The sequence below is a fragment of the Dermacentor albipictus genome, chromosome 2, assembly GCF_038994185.2.
Source record: "Dermacentor albipictus isolate Rhodes 1998 colony chromosome 2, USDA_Dalb.pri_finalv2, whole genome shotgun sequence".
Lineage (NCBI taxonomy): Eukaryota > Metazoa > Arthropoda > Arachnida > Ixodida > Ixodidae > Dermacentor > Dermacentor albipictus.
In genome coordinates this window covers 36,752,654-36,766,465 of record NC_091822.1, presented here as the reverse complement: position 1 = coordinate 36,766,465, position 13,812 = coordinate 36,752,654, and the positions used below count along the sequence as shown (strand labels likewise).

The window sequence follows — 13,812 nt, the reverse complement described above, 5'->3', positions numbered from 1 at the left end:
TCGATCCCGCGACATCGTGCTCAGCAGCCCAACACCATAGCCACTGAGCAACCACGGCGGGATTGGCGTATCATGTCAATCACTGTGTGACCAAAGCCATATTAAAGTGGTCGCTCCACAGCGCTCTGGCAGTGTCAGTATGGACGTATAGGACAACTTCAACTCTATATAGCCTGAAGAGAAGATGCAACAACCATAACCAGTATTTATGTGTGTTACGGAGCTTGTTTACTTTTTTAATAAAGTTCAACTACCCTTCCATACAGCCGTGTATGAGCGGAGACGGCACTCTGAAATTAGTGGTTGAATTTGTCAGCAGTATGCACTGAAGCTCGTAGCTATGAGCACTCAAACAGAGATTCGAGCGCTTTGCTGCCGCTAATCTATTCATAAAAATCGAATGTGTGCAGATCCGCCCTGAAGAAGCGCAGCCGCTGGAAGCACCTGCCACGCCAGTTACCGTGAAGGCCACCGCGCGTGCCCGATTCTACGAACGGAAGTCGTACGTTATCGTTGGAGGCCTGGGGGGTTTCGGCTTGGAGCTCGCTGAGTGGATGGGGAACCGGGGATGCAGGAAGCTGGTGTTGACGACGCGTTCCGGAGTGCACACAGGTTACCAGCGTCTTTGCCTCCATCGATGGCGCGAAGCAGGGGCCAACGTCCTTGTGAGCAAAAGCGATGCCTCCACCCTGAATGGCTCTCTGCAGATCATCAAAGAAGCCGAGGCCATCGGTCCTATTGGTGGCATCTTTAATCTAGGCGCGGTAAGTTCGCTGGATGATGCATGCTAACCTTCAGTTGGAGAGAAAAGTTTCGAGACCGCGCCCTGAAACTGAAAAATAACGCCGAGCTCTGTCGTGGGTACTGCTTGAAATCTCCAACGGCGAAGGCATGACAAAAGTTTCTTGCGCAAGAACCACAATGCAGCACTCAGAGTTCTGTTCTTTACCTTCAATTCGATAAAATTTAGCTATTGCTCTGCAGGCATCGTCCACAATGTTTTCTTGCGACAGTACGTGGTTATCGGCACGAAGCACGCAGAACGCACGTTCAAGAAAACCTGCAATATCGTGGCCAAATACACTGCTTGTAGCATCAATGAATTGTGTGAGTGGAGTAACTAACGGATCATTTACCTTGGCGATAAAATGTGGCTGCGATACTTCAAGGATATCTGGCCGACACGATAGAAACGTGTGCTTTGACATTTGTGAGGGCTAATGTGGCCTTTTATGACAGATATTCCTAGCCAGTATTTCAGTGTTTATGAATAAACTCTGAAACACAAAACAAGCACTTACTGAGGCCGATGTGCAGATACTCTAAAAGAGCTGTAGCGCTGCTACGATATCTTTCATGATACCCTTTGGTACCCATTGTGTTAAATAAAAAAACAGTACACATCTAATAAATAGTCGCACTTAAAGCACGAAAGCAAAACCTTGTATATAGCAGAGGTGGGAAAGTAAATGACATTGCGGGAAGATGAGCAAGCAAAGTAACTAGCATTATTGAATATCGTTCCAGCGCACAAATACACACGGCCGAACAGAGAACGACAAGAACGCCAAGTTTAACCTCAATTTTGTTCGACGAAAACAGGACTCTATGGAAATAAGGATGCGTTGCTGTTGCATTCGAACACTCAAATATATTTCCTGAACCAGGCTACGACTATCAAAGGCAACAAGAACCAGACGAAGGAAAAAGTTTCATGTCACTCACGTACAATCTAGCACACATCCCGCTTTACCTGGCTGACTCAACAAACTCGTTCGCGGTGACATAATCAAGCTCCTTGGGAACTTGACTATCTCAGAGAACGATTGTCTACCAAAGGAACTTTCCTTTGAAACTTGAATATCTGAGGAAACGATTCTCTCCCGAAGAAACTCGATTATCTCAAGATAAACATGCTTGTCACGTCAGCCAGGTAGAGCACGAGATGTGCAAAATTGCTCGTGATTGACATGAAACTCTTCTCTTCATTTAGTTCTTTCCGCCTTTGAGTGTCATAGCCTGGTTCGAGAAATATCTTTGAGCGTTCGGGTGCACCAGCTACGTGTCCCTATGTAAATATAAAAATTCAAGTGCCGTCGGGCGTTCTTGTTGTCGTTCTCTGCTCGTCCGTGTGTATTTGGGCGCTGGAACGATGAGTCACGCCTGAAAGTACACTGTAGTGATTAATATGGCTTTCTGTCGAACGAATTAATCTGGAAATGTCCCTAATCACAGTAGTTTAAGTAAAGATTACTACACATATGGTGTGCCACCTAAGCTAAAGACCATGCAGAATAACGTGACAGTAGCAAATTTATGGAAGCGATTTTTCGTACAGGTCGACAGAGTTATCAGGCTTATATGGCCAACAAACTGTATTGTATTTGCATGATCCATATTAGCACAGCAAAAATATAGCACGCACAAAAGGATGCACTACAGACGCTGCACGTGTTGTGTGTAGTGCGGAGGCCAAATTCTATTTTATTCTATATCACCCATGTGCCTTCTCTATAAAAATATGATGATACCTCGACGAGTGGTTTTTTTATGTGTGATCAACTCAATGCGATAGGAAACACATTACACTGATTTAAGAGAAGAGATGAAGTGAGTTGGACAGGTCCCCATAACGTTTGTATCTTTCTTGAAGGATGTAGCTACCAGCCGGACACTTTAAATCCCGACATTCTCTTGTTTTCCGCCAGGTGCTTCGCGACGCGCTTTTGGAGAACCAGACAGCCGAGACCTTTGAAGCTGTATGCAAAGTAAAGATCGATGGCACTCGGTACTTGGATGAGTTGTCCCGCACTTTGTGCCCAGAGCTTGACCACTTCGTCGCTTTCTCCTCTCTCACCTCCTGCCGGGGCAACATCGGTCAGTGCAACTACGGCTATGCTAACTCCGCTATGGAATGCATCTGCGAACGTCGAGCTGCAGCTGGACTACCCGGTAAGCTGATCCGTCTACATCCATGCGTGTGAAATGACAAACTAACAATGCAATGCTAAGCCATGATACAATAGCAGGTACAAAATACGGCGCTGGCTTCCTACTCTTTTATCCTTCGCCAAACACGCCATTTTTACCGGTCAAAAACAAAGGTGGCAGAAAAGAAAGAAAAAGGGAAACAAAAGAGGTGTATTGAACAAATACTAAACGAATAAAAGTAAGAATAAACAAGAGCTCAAATTGGCACGAAAAAGATCTAGATGAGGCACACACACGCACAAAAAAGAAAACATCAAAATCAGTTTACACGCATGCCATGCTGTGAAGTTCCCTATCCCAAGAAACATGCACCCCATACACAACAAGGAACGCAGGAGAAGCAGGGTCCAAAGACTCCAAGGCTCCCTCCTCCAAAAACAAGGGGTAGTGTACACCGATGCGGCAGAATACCCAGAAGGGCATTATGCTGCAGTAGTAGTGAGCGACAAAGGCGAGCTAGTCTCTAGCTGTAGCGTACGACACTCTTCACCAGATGAGGCAGAGATGGCGGCGATTGCCCTGGCAATCACATACCCATCAACTAGAATAGTCATCACCGATTCTAAAACTGCAATCAAAGCCTATGACAAAGGTAAGGTTTCCAAAGAGGCCGGCAAAATTCTGCAAGCAGGCAAGGAGAACGTACCTAACGACCTAATTAGGATAATATGGGCACCCGCTCATAGTGGACTCACAGGGAACGAGATCGCCAATGAGGTCGCCCGAGGACTCACACACCGGGCCCCAGCGCAGGCAGATTACTTCCTGTCCAAAAAGCGAGAGTTAACCACATACAGAGAAATTCTAGAACACTACAGAATGGGGAGGAGAACTCTGCCTCCCCCCCATAGATCTCTCACAAAGCAGGAAGAGGTAATATGGCGAAAACTGCAGACAGGTACCTTCCCAAACCCGTATATTCTGCACAAATGGCATCCTGAGGTGCACTCTCCAAAATGTAAAAACTGTGAAGGCATAGCAACGCTAAATCACATGCTTTGGGCTTGCCCAGCCCTAAACGGCCTACATGGAAACAGAGAGTCATGGGAATCCTCCCTCCATAGCCAGGAAGAGCAAGCCCAAACACAGGCCATCCGTCAAGCCCAGGCCGCCGCCGGAAGTCAACTGATTCCGGCCGACGTCTAGGGGGGAGGTAGACGGTGATAGGGAGAGCTGCGTCTCACCCGATCACCCATACTCTCTGACGGGTGTAAATAAAGTGCTATCTCTCTCTCTCTCTCCACGTTCGAAGTTTCGTAAGCTAGATTTATTGGAAAATGTAGTAAGCTAAGGTAAATTGATGCACTTCGTCTCGCAATCTGTAAACTCAGATTCATCGGTTCCCGTGCTTCGAAGTTGCGTCCAACTGTACAAGGGCATCACCTGCCGTGTTAGAAAGATAGACGGCACGTGGCGATCCTGTATATAATACCAGCACCTTAACACAGTTACGTAGAAGGGCATCTAGCCCCTGCAGTGTATTGATAATGGCCTTGACCGCCTGTATGGTGCCCGCTGTTTCTTCAACGACTTACGCTCCGGGTACTGGCATATTGCCGTGGAATATTTTGGCAGTGAAACAATGGCATTTGCAACGACTAACTGCCTTTACCAATTCAAGGGTGTGTCATTTGGACTTAGTAACGCCCCTGCCACCTTAGAGCGCATAATAGACTGTCTCCTGGGAGGCTTTAATTGGTCCCCATGTTTTTCTTACTTGGACTGGGATGAAGTCATTGCTTTTTCACCAACTTTCGAAACGTGTATAGAACACCTCTCAGTCGTCCTCAATGTTTTCGTTGGGTCGGACTGCTGCTGAACTCGTCGAAAAGCCACTGCCTGCCCCGTCATATCACAGTGTTTCGTCGTGTTATACACAACTGCTATACAAACAGACCAGGGAAGAATCTGGGCAGTGAAAAAAATTATCCATTACCTGATCCGCTAAGGACGCGCGCAGCTGTCTAAGGCTATGCTCATACTTCCGCCGCTTCGCGAAGAATTTTGCGGACATAGCGAGACCACAAGCTGAGCTTTTGAGGCAAGACGCTCGTTTTTCGTGTGACCGTGATCAGCCCTCTCTAGACACCCCCGATGCATGGCCGCTATGACCCGGCAGTGCCTACCGAGGCCCGTACCGACGCAAGTGGTCATGGAGGCGGTGCCGTACTAGCCCCACTTCAACGTGGTCATGGGCCCGTCATCGGATACGGTAACCACCTCCAATAAAGCGCATAGCGCAAATATTAAGTTAAAGAGCGTGAATGCATGGGTATCTCTGTGCGGTTGGGAAATACCCTCCCTGCTCATACGGTTGACCATTTTCTGAATTTTCCGACCACCATGTGCTCTGTTGGCTGTCCTCTCTAAAAAATCCTGCCAGCCGGCTTGGTCGCTGGAGTCTGTGCTTACAGTAGTTTTCATATTCTGTCGTCTACGAATATGGTGGCCTGCACCAGGACACAGATTGCTTTTCCAGTTATCTGGTGGACAAACCTTAGAACACTGATGAGGACGCTAACAACTTTTTCTTCAATGTCGAACCTGATTCAATCTGATGGCTCTTCGTGGCAAGAAAGCAATCGCCCGGAATCATCGCATAAAGATGCATCGGTCCGCAAATTTGTGAAACAGGAGGGTGTCATACCGCCGTAATTTTCAACCCGGCGCACCTGACCTCCTTATTGTCGTGACCTTCGTGAATTTCGGGGAAGGCACTTCAGTGTCTTCACCAAAATTCACCAAGGACCTACTGCCGGACCCCTTGGCGTATCTCGCACCTACGAGTGCGGCCGGCTTTGTTATCATTTTTGTTGCTAGGTCTTTCATGTTCCGTCCGCTGTTACATGGCCACTTGCGAATCATGCCATCGTCAAAAAGTAGTCTACCTGCTGTTCAACTTCAGTTATTTGACATACCCGCGAAACCATTTTGCGTTGCACTTTCTGTGGCTATGAATTTTCTGTGGCTTTGAAGGAAAGCTACGGAGGCAAAGCACGCACAAGGAAGTCACCCTGTGAAAAAAGTCCCACGTTTTCATCCACGTTACTTTAGGTACAATTCATCTGCAGGCTTGGAGTGACACCTGACACCGGCAAAAGATGCCGAGAGCGAGTGGGGCTATGCTGATCTAGCTACAACCAAAAAGTAGGAAGGCTCACTAAGCTTGAACAACGACAGTTCCTCACCAGATAATGAATTACCATCCCTTGTGCAGTATTCAGCCACTACCTTCCTGATGATTCCTACAATCTATGGCCCTCAGTCCCCAGCAGCTGCGGGGCACCTGACCAAGGCGGCGGTCAGATCTGCAACGCAGCAGAAGGTGCTAAGAATCTCAGAGTCCGGACAGGCCGCCAATGGAAAGTGACCCTGCCAACCTCTAAGAGCCGAACTCTGTTGAGTGCAGCTAGCTTAGCAAGATTTTTTTGAGGAACTTTCAGACATTGTTTGGAATATCACCGGCCTCAGCGAGAACGAAGAACTGGTGAAGCTTATGCATTGTTGAATAACGGGCACGTCCTCTGCTATAGAGGTCTCCCAGATAAGAAGCAATACGGGGTAGGAGTCTCAATTCATAAGGACATAGCAGGCAACCTTGACGAATCTTGTAGCATTAATGAGAGGGTGGCAGTAGTCGTAATAAAACCTAATAAGAGGTATAGATTACAGGTAGTACAAGCCTATGCTCCAACATCCAGTCACGACGATGATGAAGTAGATCAGCTTCATGAAGATGTTGCATTAGAGACGAGAAAAGTGGAAACTCAGTATACTGTAGTAATGGGCGACTTCAATGCAAAAGTGAAGAAAAAGAGGGCTGGGGAACAAGCAGTTCAAAACCACGGCGTCTATTCTAGGAACGCTGGAGGAGATATGCAGGTGGAATCCACAGAAAGGAATAAGCTTCGAATAAAGAACACCTTTTTCAGTAATCGTAGCAACAGAAAGTACACGTGAAAAAGGCGTAATGGCGAAACAAGAAATGAAATTGATTTAATATGTTCTGCCGTCCCCAGCATAGTGCAGGATGCAGAAGCTATAGGTAGAGTAACGTGTAGTGATCATAGGGTAGTAAGGACTAGAGTTTACCTCAATTTGTAGAGAGAAAGAGCAAAATAGGTCAAGAAGAAACAGGTCAATCTAGAGGGAGTAAGGGTAAAAGCAGACAAATTCCGGCTGGTACTTGCAAACTAATATGCAGACTTAGGACCGAGCCAGGATGATGATATTGACGTAATGCATGAAACCGTAACTAGGCTGGCTTCAGAAGGAGAAAGTGAAGTGGGAGGCAAGGCACGAAGGTAACCAGTGTCAAACTCAAGAGCTAAGATAGAATTTGCGGATTTGTCAAAATTGATCAACAAGGTGAAAATAGGTGATATTCAAAACTATATCGTGAGAAAGACTGAAGAAGTCGGAAAAACCGGACGCAGCCTGAAATCAGTGAGAAGGAAACTTGGCATAGGACAAACCAAGAGATGTGTGCACTGAAGGATAAACGGGGTAAGGTCACCGGCAATATCGAAGGTGTAGTAAAAGCACTGGAATGATTCTATACTGACCTTTAGAATATACCGAAGAGTCAGAATACCTGCGTTGGAAACAGTAATGTACAGAAGACAGAACCACCTCCTGTAACTAGCGATGGGGTCAAAAGGGCCTTACAAGACGTGAAACGAGGAAGAGTGGCAGGAGAAGATGGAATAACAGTCGATTTAATCAGAGATGGAGGAGACATAACGATTGGGAAACTGGCAGCTCTTTATACGAGGTGTCTGTCGACTTCAAGGGTCATAGAAAACTAGAAGAATGCAAGCAATATACTAATCCACAAAAAGAGAGACTATGGTTTGGCGATGATATTGTTCCATTCACCAACAACGCAGGCCAGTTACAACAAATGATTGAGGAGCTTAACAGAGAGAGTGTAAGAATGGGATTGATGATTAAATGCAGAATACAAAGATAATCATGAATAGTGAGACAAACGAACAACAGTTCAGGATCTCTAGTCAGCCTCTAGAGTCTGTGAGGGAGTACGTTTACCTAGGTCAATTATACACAGGGATCCCTGATCATGAGAACGAAATTTATAGAAGAATAAAAATGGGCTTGATCGCATACGGCAGGCATTGTCACCTCCTGACTGGAAGCTTACCATTATCATTGAAAAAGGTGTTTAATCAGTGCATTTCACCAGTGCTTACATATGGTGCAGAGACATGGAGACTCAGAAAGAGGCTTGAGAACAAGTTAACGACCACGCAAAGAGCTATGGAACGAAAATGGCTAGGCATAACGTTAAGAGAACAGAAAGAGAGCGGTTTGGATCAGAGAGCAAATGGGTATATGCAATATTCTAATTGACATCAAGAGAAAAAAATCGAGCTTGGCAGGTCATGTATTGCGCCGGTTAGATAACCGTTGAACCATTAGGGTTACAGAATGGGTAGCAAGAGAACGGAAATGTAGTCGAGCACGGCAGAAGACTAGGTGGAGCGTTGAAATTTGGAAATTCGCGCGTAGTAGTTCGCGGGTAACTTTGAAAAAAACCGTATTTATGAGAATAACACTTAAAAAGCTCCCTCTTCTATATTCCTACACTGCTAATAATAATTTTCTTCATGAAGTCACAGAATATAAGTATCTAGGTCTATGGATCTCTGATAACATTTCTTGGACCAGGCATGTCGACTATGTTTCAGCAAACGCACTCCGAAAGCTTTTTTTTCTTACGGCGCTCGCTTAAGCCAGCAACCCCTGGCACACGCCTCCTTGCCTACAACACTATTATTAGACCAATCTTAGAATATGCTGTAATTATCTGGGACCCTTTTACAAAGGTAAACATAAATAAACTTGAAAGAATCCAAAAGAAAGCAGTAAGGTTTATATATAACACTTACGGGCGAGCATCAGTCAGTGACCTCCTCAAAAAAAGCGGTTTACCCTCTATTCCAAACAGAAATCGCATATGTCGCTTAAAGTTTTTCTATCAATTCATTAATAATAATCTCAAAGTTGACACCTCCAATATCCTTACCTATTCCTCGGGGTACCAAACTAGAAATCGCCATTCTCTTTTTATAACACCATTAAATCCGCGAGTTAATTGTTTTAAATATTCCTTTTTTCCAAGGACCATCACTGATTGGAATAACCTCACGGATGATGTTGTCAGACAGACATCATTACATTCATTTCAAGAGCATTTGAATTGATTGTTGTTAATTGACCTTGTCGCTGTATTCTCTTGTTGAATCCCTATGTGCAATTTTGTTTTCGTTGTGTCTGTAATTCTGTATCTTCACACAATGTTTCCCACCTTCTATGATCTTGTGTACAAGATCGCAGTATTCATAAATAAATAAAAAATAAAGTAGTTGGACTCGCTCTGCGCAGGGCCGGGGTAATTGGAGATCGCAGGGAGAGGCCTGCGTTCTGCAGCGGACATGGCTCATGAAGAATATATATATATATATATATATATATATATATATATAAACGAGAAGAAAGGGGGTTAACCGAGGGACCCAATTTTTTTTAGTTATATCATACAAAGCCAACAAACGCTAACACCAAGGACAACATAGGGGTAGTTACTTCTGCTTAATAAATGAAATAAAGAAACGATAAATAATGGAAATCAAATGGATGAAAAAACAACTAGCCTCAACTTCTTTTTTCATCCACTTTAATTTTCAGTAATTTATCGTTTCTTTATTTCATTTATTAAGCATAAGTAACTTCCCCTATGTTGCTCTTGGTGTCAGTGTTGTTGGTTTCTTATGATATGACATATATATATATATATATATATATATATATATATATATATATATATATTGGAATCAGCTCACCCGAAAATTCGTGCTTATCGCCATCTATATTTTGTGTTTGATATGCACATATCACTAGACGTTTCTATTTTATCGGAATTAACAGGAAGATCCAGCTTGGTAGTGTCAACCTGCACACACAGGAACGAAGAAATAGTTTCCTACGGCAAGTACTGCACCAAGATTTATTAGAGTGCTTGTATTTAAAAGGAAAACCGATAAGCCAGTCTTTGAAAACTATGTTGCTCATCCATGCTCTTACCATAACTACAGAAATTGGTAAATATTGAAAAATCAAAAACTAAAGTGCAATTTGTAGTTGACAACGAGGTAACTCGGCAATAAAATGCCAATTACGATTGTTTTAATTGCATTAAATAATGCATTTAAAGCGGACAAAGTTAATGTATTATACGCCCTTCTGAAGCGCATAGAGAAAGGTGCACTTTCGCACAAAAGGCAATACATCAATTGCGATAGCATTTTAGTGGACAGCTATACGAAGTAGCGACAGTAGTTCTATCAGCCGTATAAATTTGTAAACATAGGCACACTAAGTTAACAAGCATGGTGTCACATGCACACAAGCAAACATGAGCACATCTCACGCGATGACCGCGCACACTCGCTGTCAAACTGACCTTCGTGCTGCATCTGGCATGAATGCAAACAAAGCCGCGAACTGTATTCACATCGCAGCTGGCTTTCAAGATGCACCCGGTTTGGGCGGGCTTGCGCGGCCGCCCGGAGTAACCCCCCCCCCCCATCCCTCCCCTCCCCGCGGAGCCTTGCTTTCGAGCGCGAGATACAGCCGCGATCGCCGCCTCACCTTCGCAGGCTTTCACTCGCGCGTACAGCATACGGTAAAGCTTACAGCATACAGCCGGGCGATGATTTTGTTGCTCTCGACCTTGATACGGAAACTCACGCCGATGGCGATGCCGACGACAAGAACGCACATGGAGTGTCCATATAGTTGTCATCGCAAGAAAATGTCACGCATTTAAATTATGACGCAGAATTTTGCAACATCTTCAAAGACGTTACAATTTCACAGGAAAATTTATATATCAATCTTTCGCAACAATACCTTCACTTGGGCGAGTTGGTTCATCACGACAGTGTTCATAAAAGGCCCTAAAGACGAAGACGACAGGAACACGTACGAGAGGACGGGCTCTAATTCTGACTTCATCCTGTAGTGTTCGTCTTTAGCGCCGTTTTATGAACATTCTCAACTTTCTTCTTTGGGACTCCAAAATTTGCAGTTTACGAGACTGCGATATCTGTGTTTTAGGCCAGATTATTGATTAATTCACTTGTGCGTCGATACATTTTTTAAACGTCGCAATTTAGGGAATTTAGGGCGAAATTTTTCACGCCTTCAAGTAAACATACAAAACAAGGGGGTGATTTGGACTTGTTGGTACATGTTGAGTAAATTTGGTTCAGCGCAGGGATAGACTAGAACAAACAGAGCACATTGAACACACAGGCAGTCAACCACTTTAGCCTTGAAATCAAACTTTTTTGCACCGTACGTATAATTTTATTTTGTCTTTCAAAGGCGATGAATTTCATTTTACATCGTCTAGCGAGTGTCATAAAAGCACATCTACGTTTTGCACGCATATGAATAGGAGTTTGATGTTGACTCCAAGCTAAAGCTTCTGTTTATATAGAAACTATCTCGTAAATCAAGGCAATTCAACGACGCCATCTTTTGTCTTTACAGGGCTGGCTATCCAGTGGGGTCCCATTAATGATGTCGGCTTGTTCCACCGCACAATGTCTTCGGATGTCGAGAGCTATGAACTCCTACCACAGCGGATCGCATCTTGCATTTCGGCAATGGACCAATTCTTGAGCCAAAGTCAGACTATTGTTTCCAGCTATGTAAAGCCTCATCATTCAACCATGAAGGACAGCAAAAAGAAGCATGACCCTGTGCATTCCGTTGCACGCATTCTTGGTGAGCAGAAGTTTTCTATATCATATACTTTGAGTTCACTGCTTGAGGTAGTCGTTAGGAAAGTAGCTGCAGGTCCGTACAGCGCTATAGCGGTGTCATGCTACCTCAACATGGCTTTTAAGGTGTCTTAAAGCGCGCCTAAAGCATTCTTACGTGTTGAAAATTGTGTACCAACCAACAATGAACATACAGGCACGAGAAGTTTATGAAATGATGTCGTAACAGCACATTTTCGTGGGTTTAATGAACGAGTGCGCAGTCGGCACGGCTTCTCTCTCGCTTTCCCAAAGACTTCCTACAGGCGTGAGCTCATCTTCCCCCCCCCCCCCCCCCAGCTTGATGCATGGCAGCGAATGCTATGAATAGCCTTAAGAGAACCAGAATAAGGCAGCTGTGGTGGCCCTCCGCATGGCACCAACTAAATGGAAGCTTCACAGGATAAGCAACGCGCAGTGGCCCAGCCCAACCTCCCCCCTCCCCTCCGCCAGGCTTTTTCAACGCACAACAGGTCCTCATCACATTTTCGCTGTCATCACTCATCGATGCGTCAATCGACAGCTTTGGCTCTAGGGATGTCATGTAGATCCCGCAGTGGTCGTCACGCCGTATGAAAGGACTAAGGACTAAAGGACTAATTGCCTGGAAAAGCATGTGATTATTCTTGGAAAATTTTGCCTTAAACAGGGCATAGTTTTTCCATGCGCTACAACGGTGATCGTCTCAGCGTTTTCTAAACAAAAAAGATTGTTTGTATAAATTCTTGCGAATTTTTTTAAGCATGGTTAGAGGTATTGTATGTCTTAGCACATACTTGCCCCAAATGTACACCAAATAATAGTATAACACTGCTGCGAAAGTCAGAAGTTAGCGCTAAGCCAACGTTACAGAATTTTTATTGCAACGTATTCATTTGTTCGCTCGTGGTACTTTGCGGTAGGTAGGTTCTGGTATCGCATCGCGGTGAGACCTGGGCCGTCGAGCACAGCAGCCAAGCGCACTAACCACTACGCCAGGGTCGCACGCATGTTTCTCGCGTTCGAAAGCCAGCCTGCTCTGAAAACCTAGGCCTGTGAACCCAATGCAACTTCGTGGTTTTCTTTCCTTTTGAAAGCTCGCCTTTTGAATGCCGTTAAAAATACATTTTGGGGTTGTACGAGCCAAGACGACAATGTCACAATGAGGCACGCCGTAGTGGGGGACTGCGGAATAATTTCGACCCGCTGTGCTTCTTTAACGTGATCCTTAATCTAAGTACACTGGCCTTTTCGAACTTCGCATTCATCAAAATGCAGCCGCCATGGCCGGAACGCGATCCCGCGACCTCGTACTTAGCAGACAACCACACAGCCGCTAAATCACTACGGTGGGTTGAAGTGCCGTGTTCCAGTGCACCATCCCGGTGCGTGCACCCAGTGCGACTTAGTCGCTTTTTATTGCGAAAGCAATACTGCTCGAGGTTTCCGCTCTTGGCCGTCGTCCCGGAGAATCCACCATTGACCTTTAGCGTGACCTATGTGTGACGTCATATCAGCTGTGGAAAAGCGGGGCCCCAACTCAGCTCGTCGCAGTCGTCCCACCGAATCCTCCACGGTATGTCGGATGATGTGTATAAGGTGAAGCTGCTACGATGTGCTGCAGCTAAGAAGCGGTGGCGTGCGCAAGAAACGGATGAGGAGCGGGAACAACGTTTAGCTAAACGGCGTGCATATTATGCAGCCAGGCGAATGCGTTCAACATCTCTTGATCTGCGTGCATCTACAAGTATCATGCATGCTCTCAATGCTGACATGATTTTGGCGACACCTGATCGTTCGACAGCAAGCCTTATGGATGCTTTAAATGGCGACGAGACTGCATCTACACGTTCGATGAGCAGTATGGAACTCTACAACCTGAACAGACGATTGCTTTCACAATCCACTAGGCTTAGCCAAGCTAAGCCTCTGCCAATTTCTTTATGTGGTACTTGGGGATGTCGCCTTTAACTGGTGCCGGCTACTCCTTTTC

At 45.2% G+C, this 13,812-nt stretch overlaps 1 protein-coding gene across 2 annotated transcripts in view; it reads left to right on the top strand.

Moving 5' to 3' along the window:
- Positions 1-13,812, top strand: part of LOC139055911 (fatty acid synthase-like) — a 237,530-nt gene that overhangs the window by 186,160 nt on the left and 37,558 nt on the right. For both annotated transcript variants that reach the window (XM_070533550.1, XM_070533549.1), the window contains exons 22-24: positions 411-764; positions 2,709-2,952; positions 11,569-11,805. In XM_070533550.1, the coding sequence (XP_070389651.1) occupies positions 411-764; positions 2,709-2,952; positions 11,569-11,805 (835 nt within the window). The remainder of the gene's footprint in view (positions 1-410; positions 765-2,708; positions 2,953-11,568; positions 11,806-13,812) is intronic.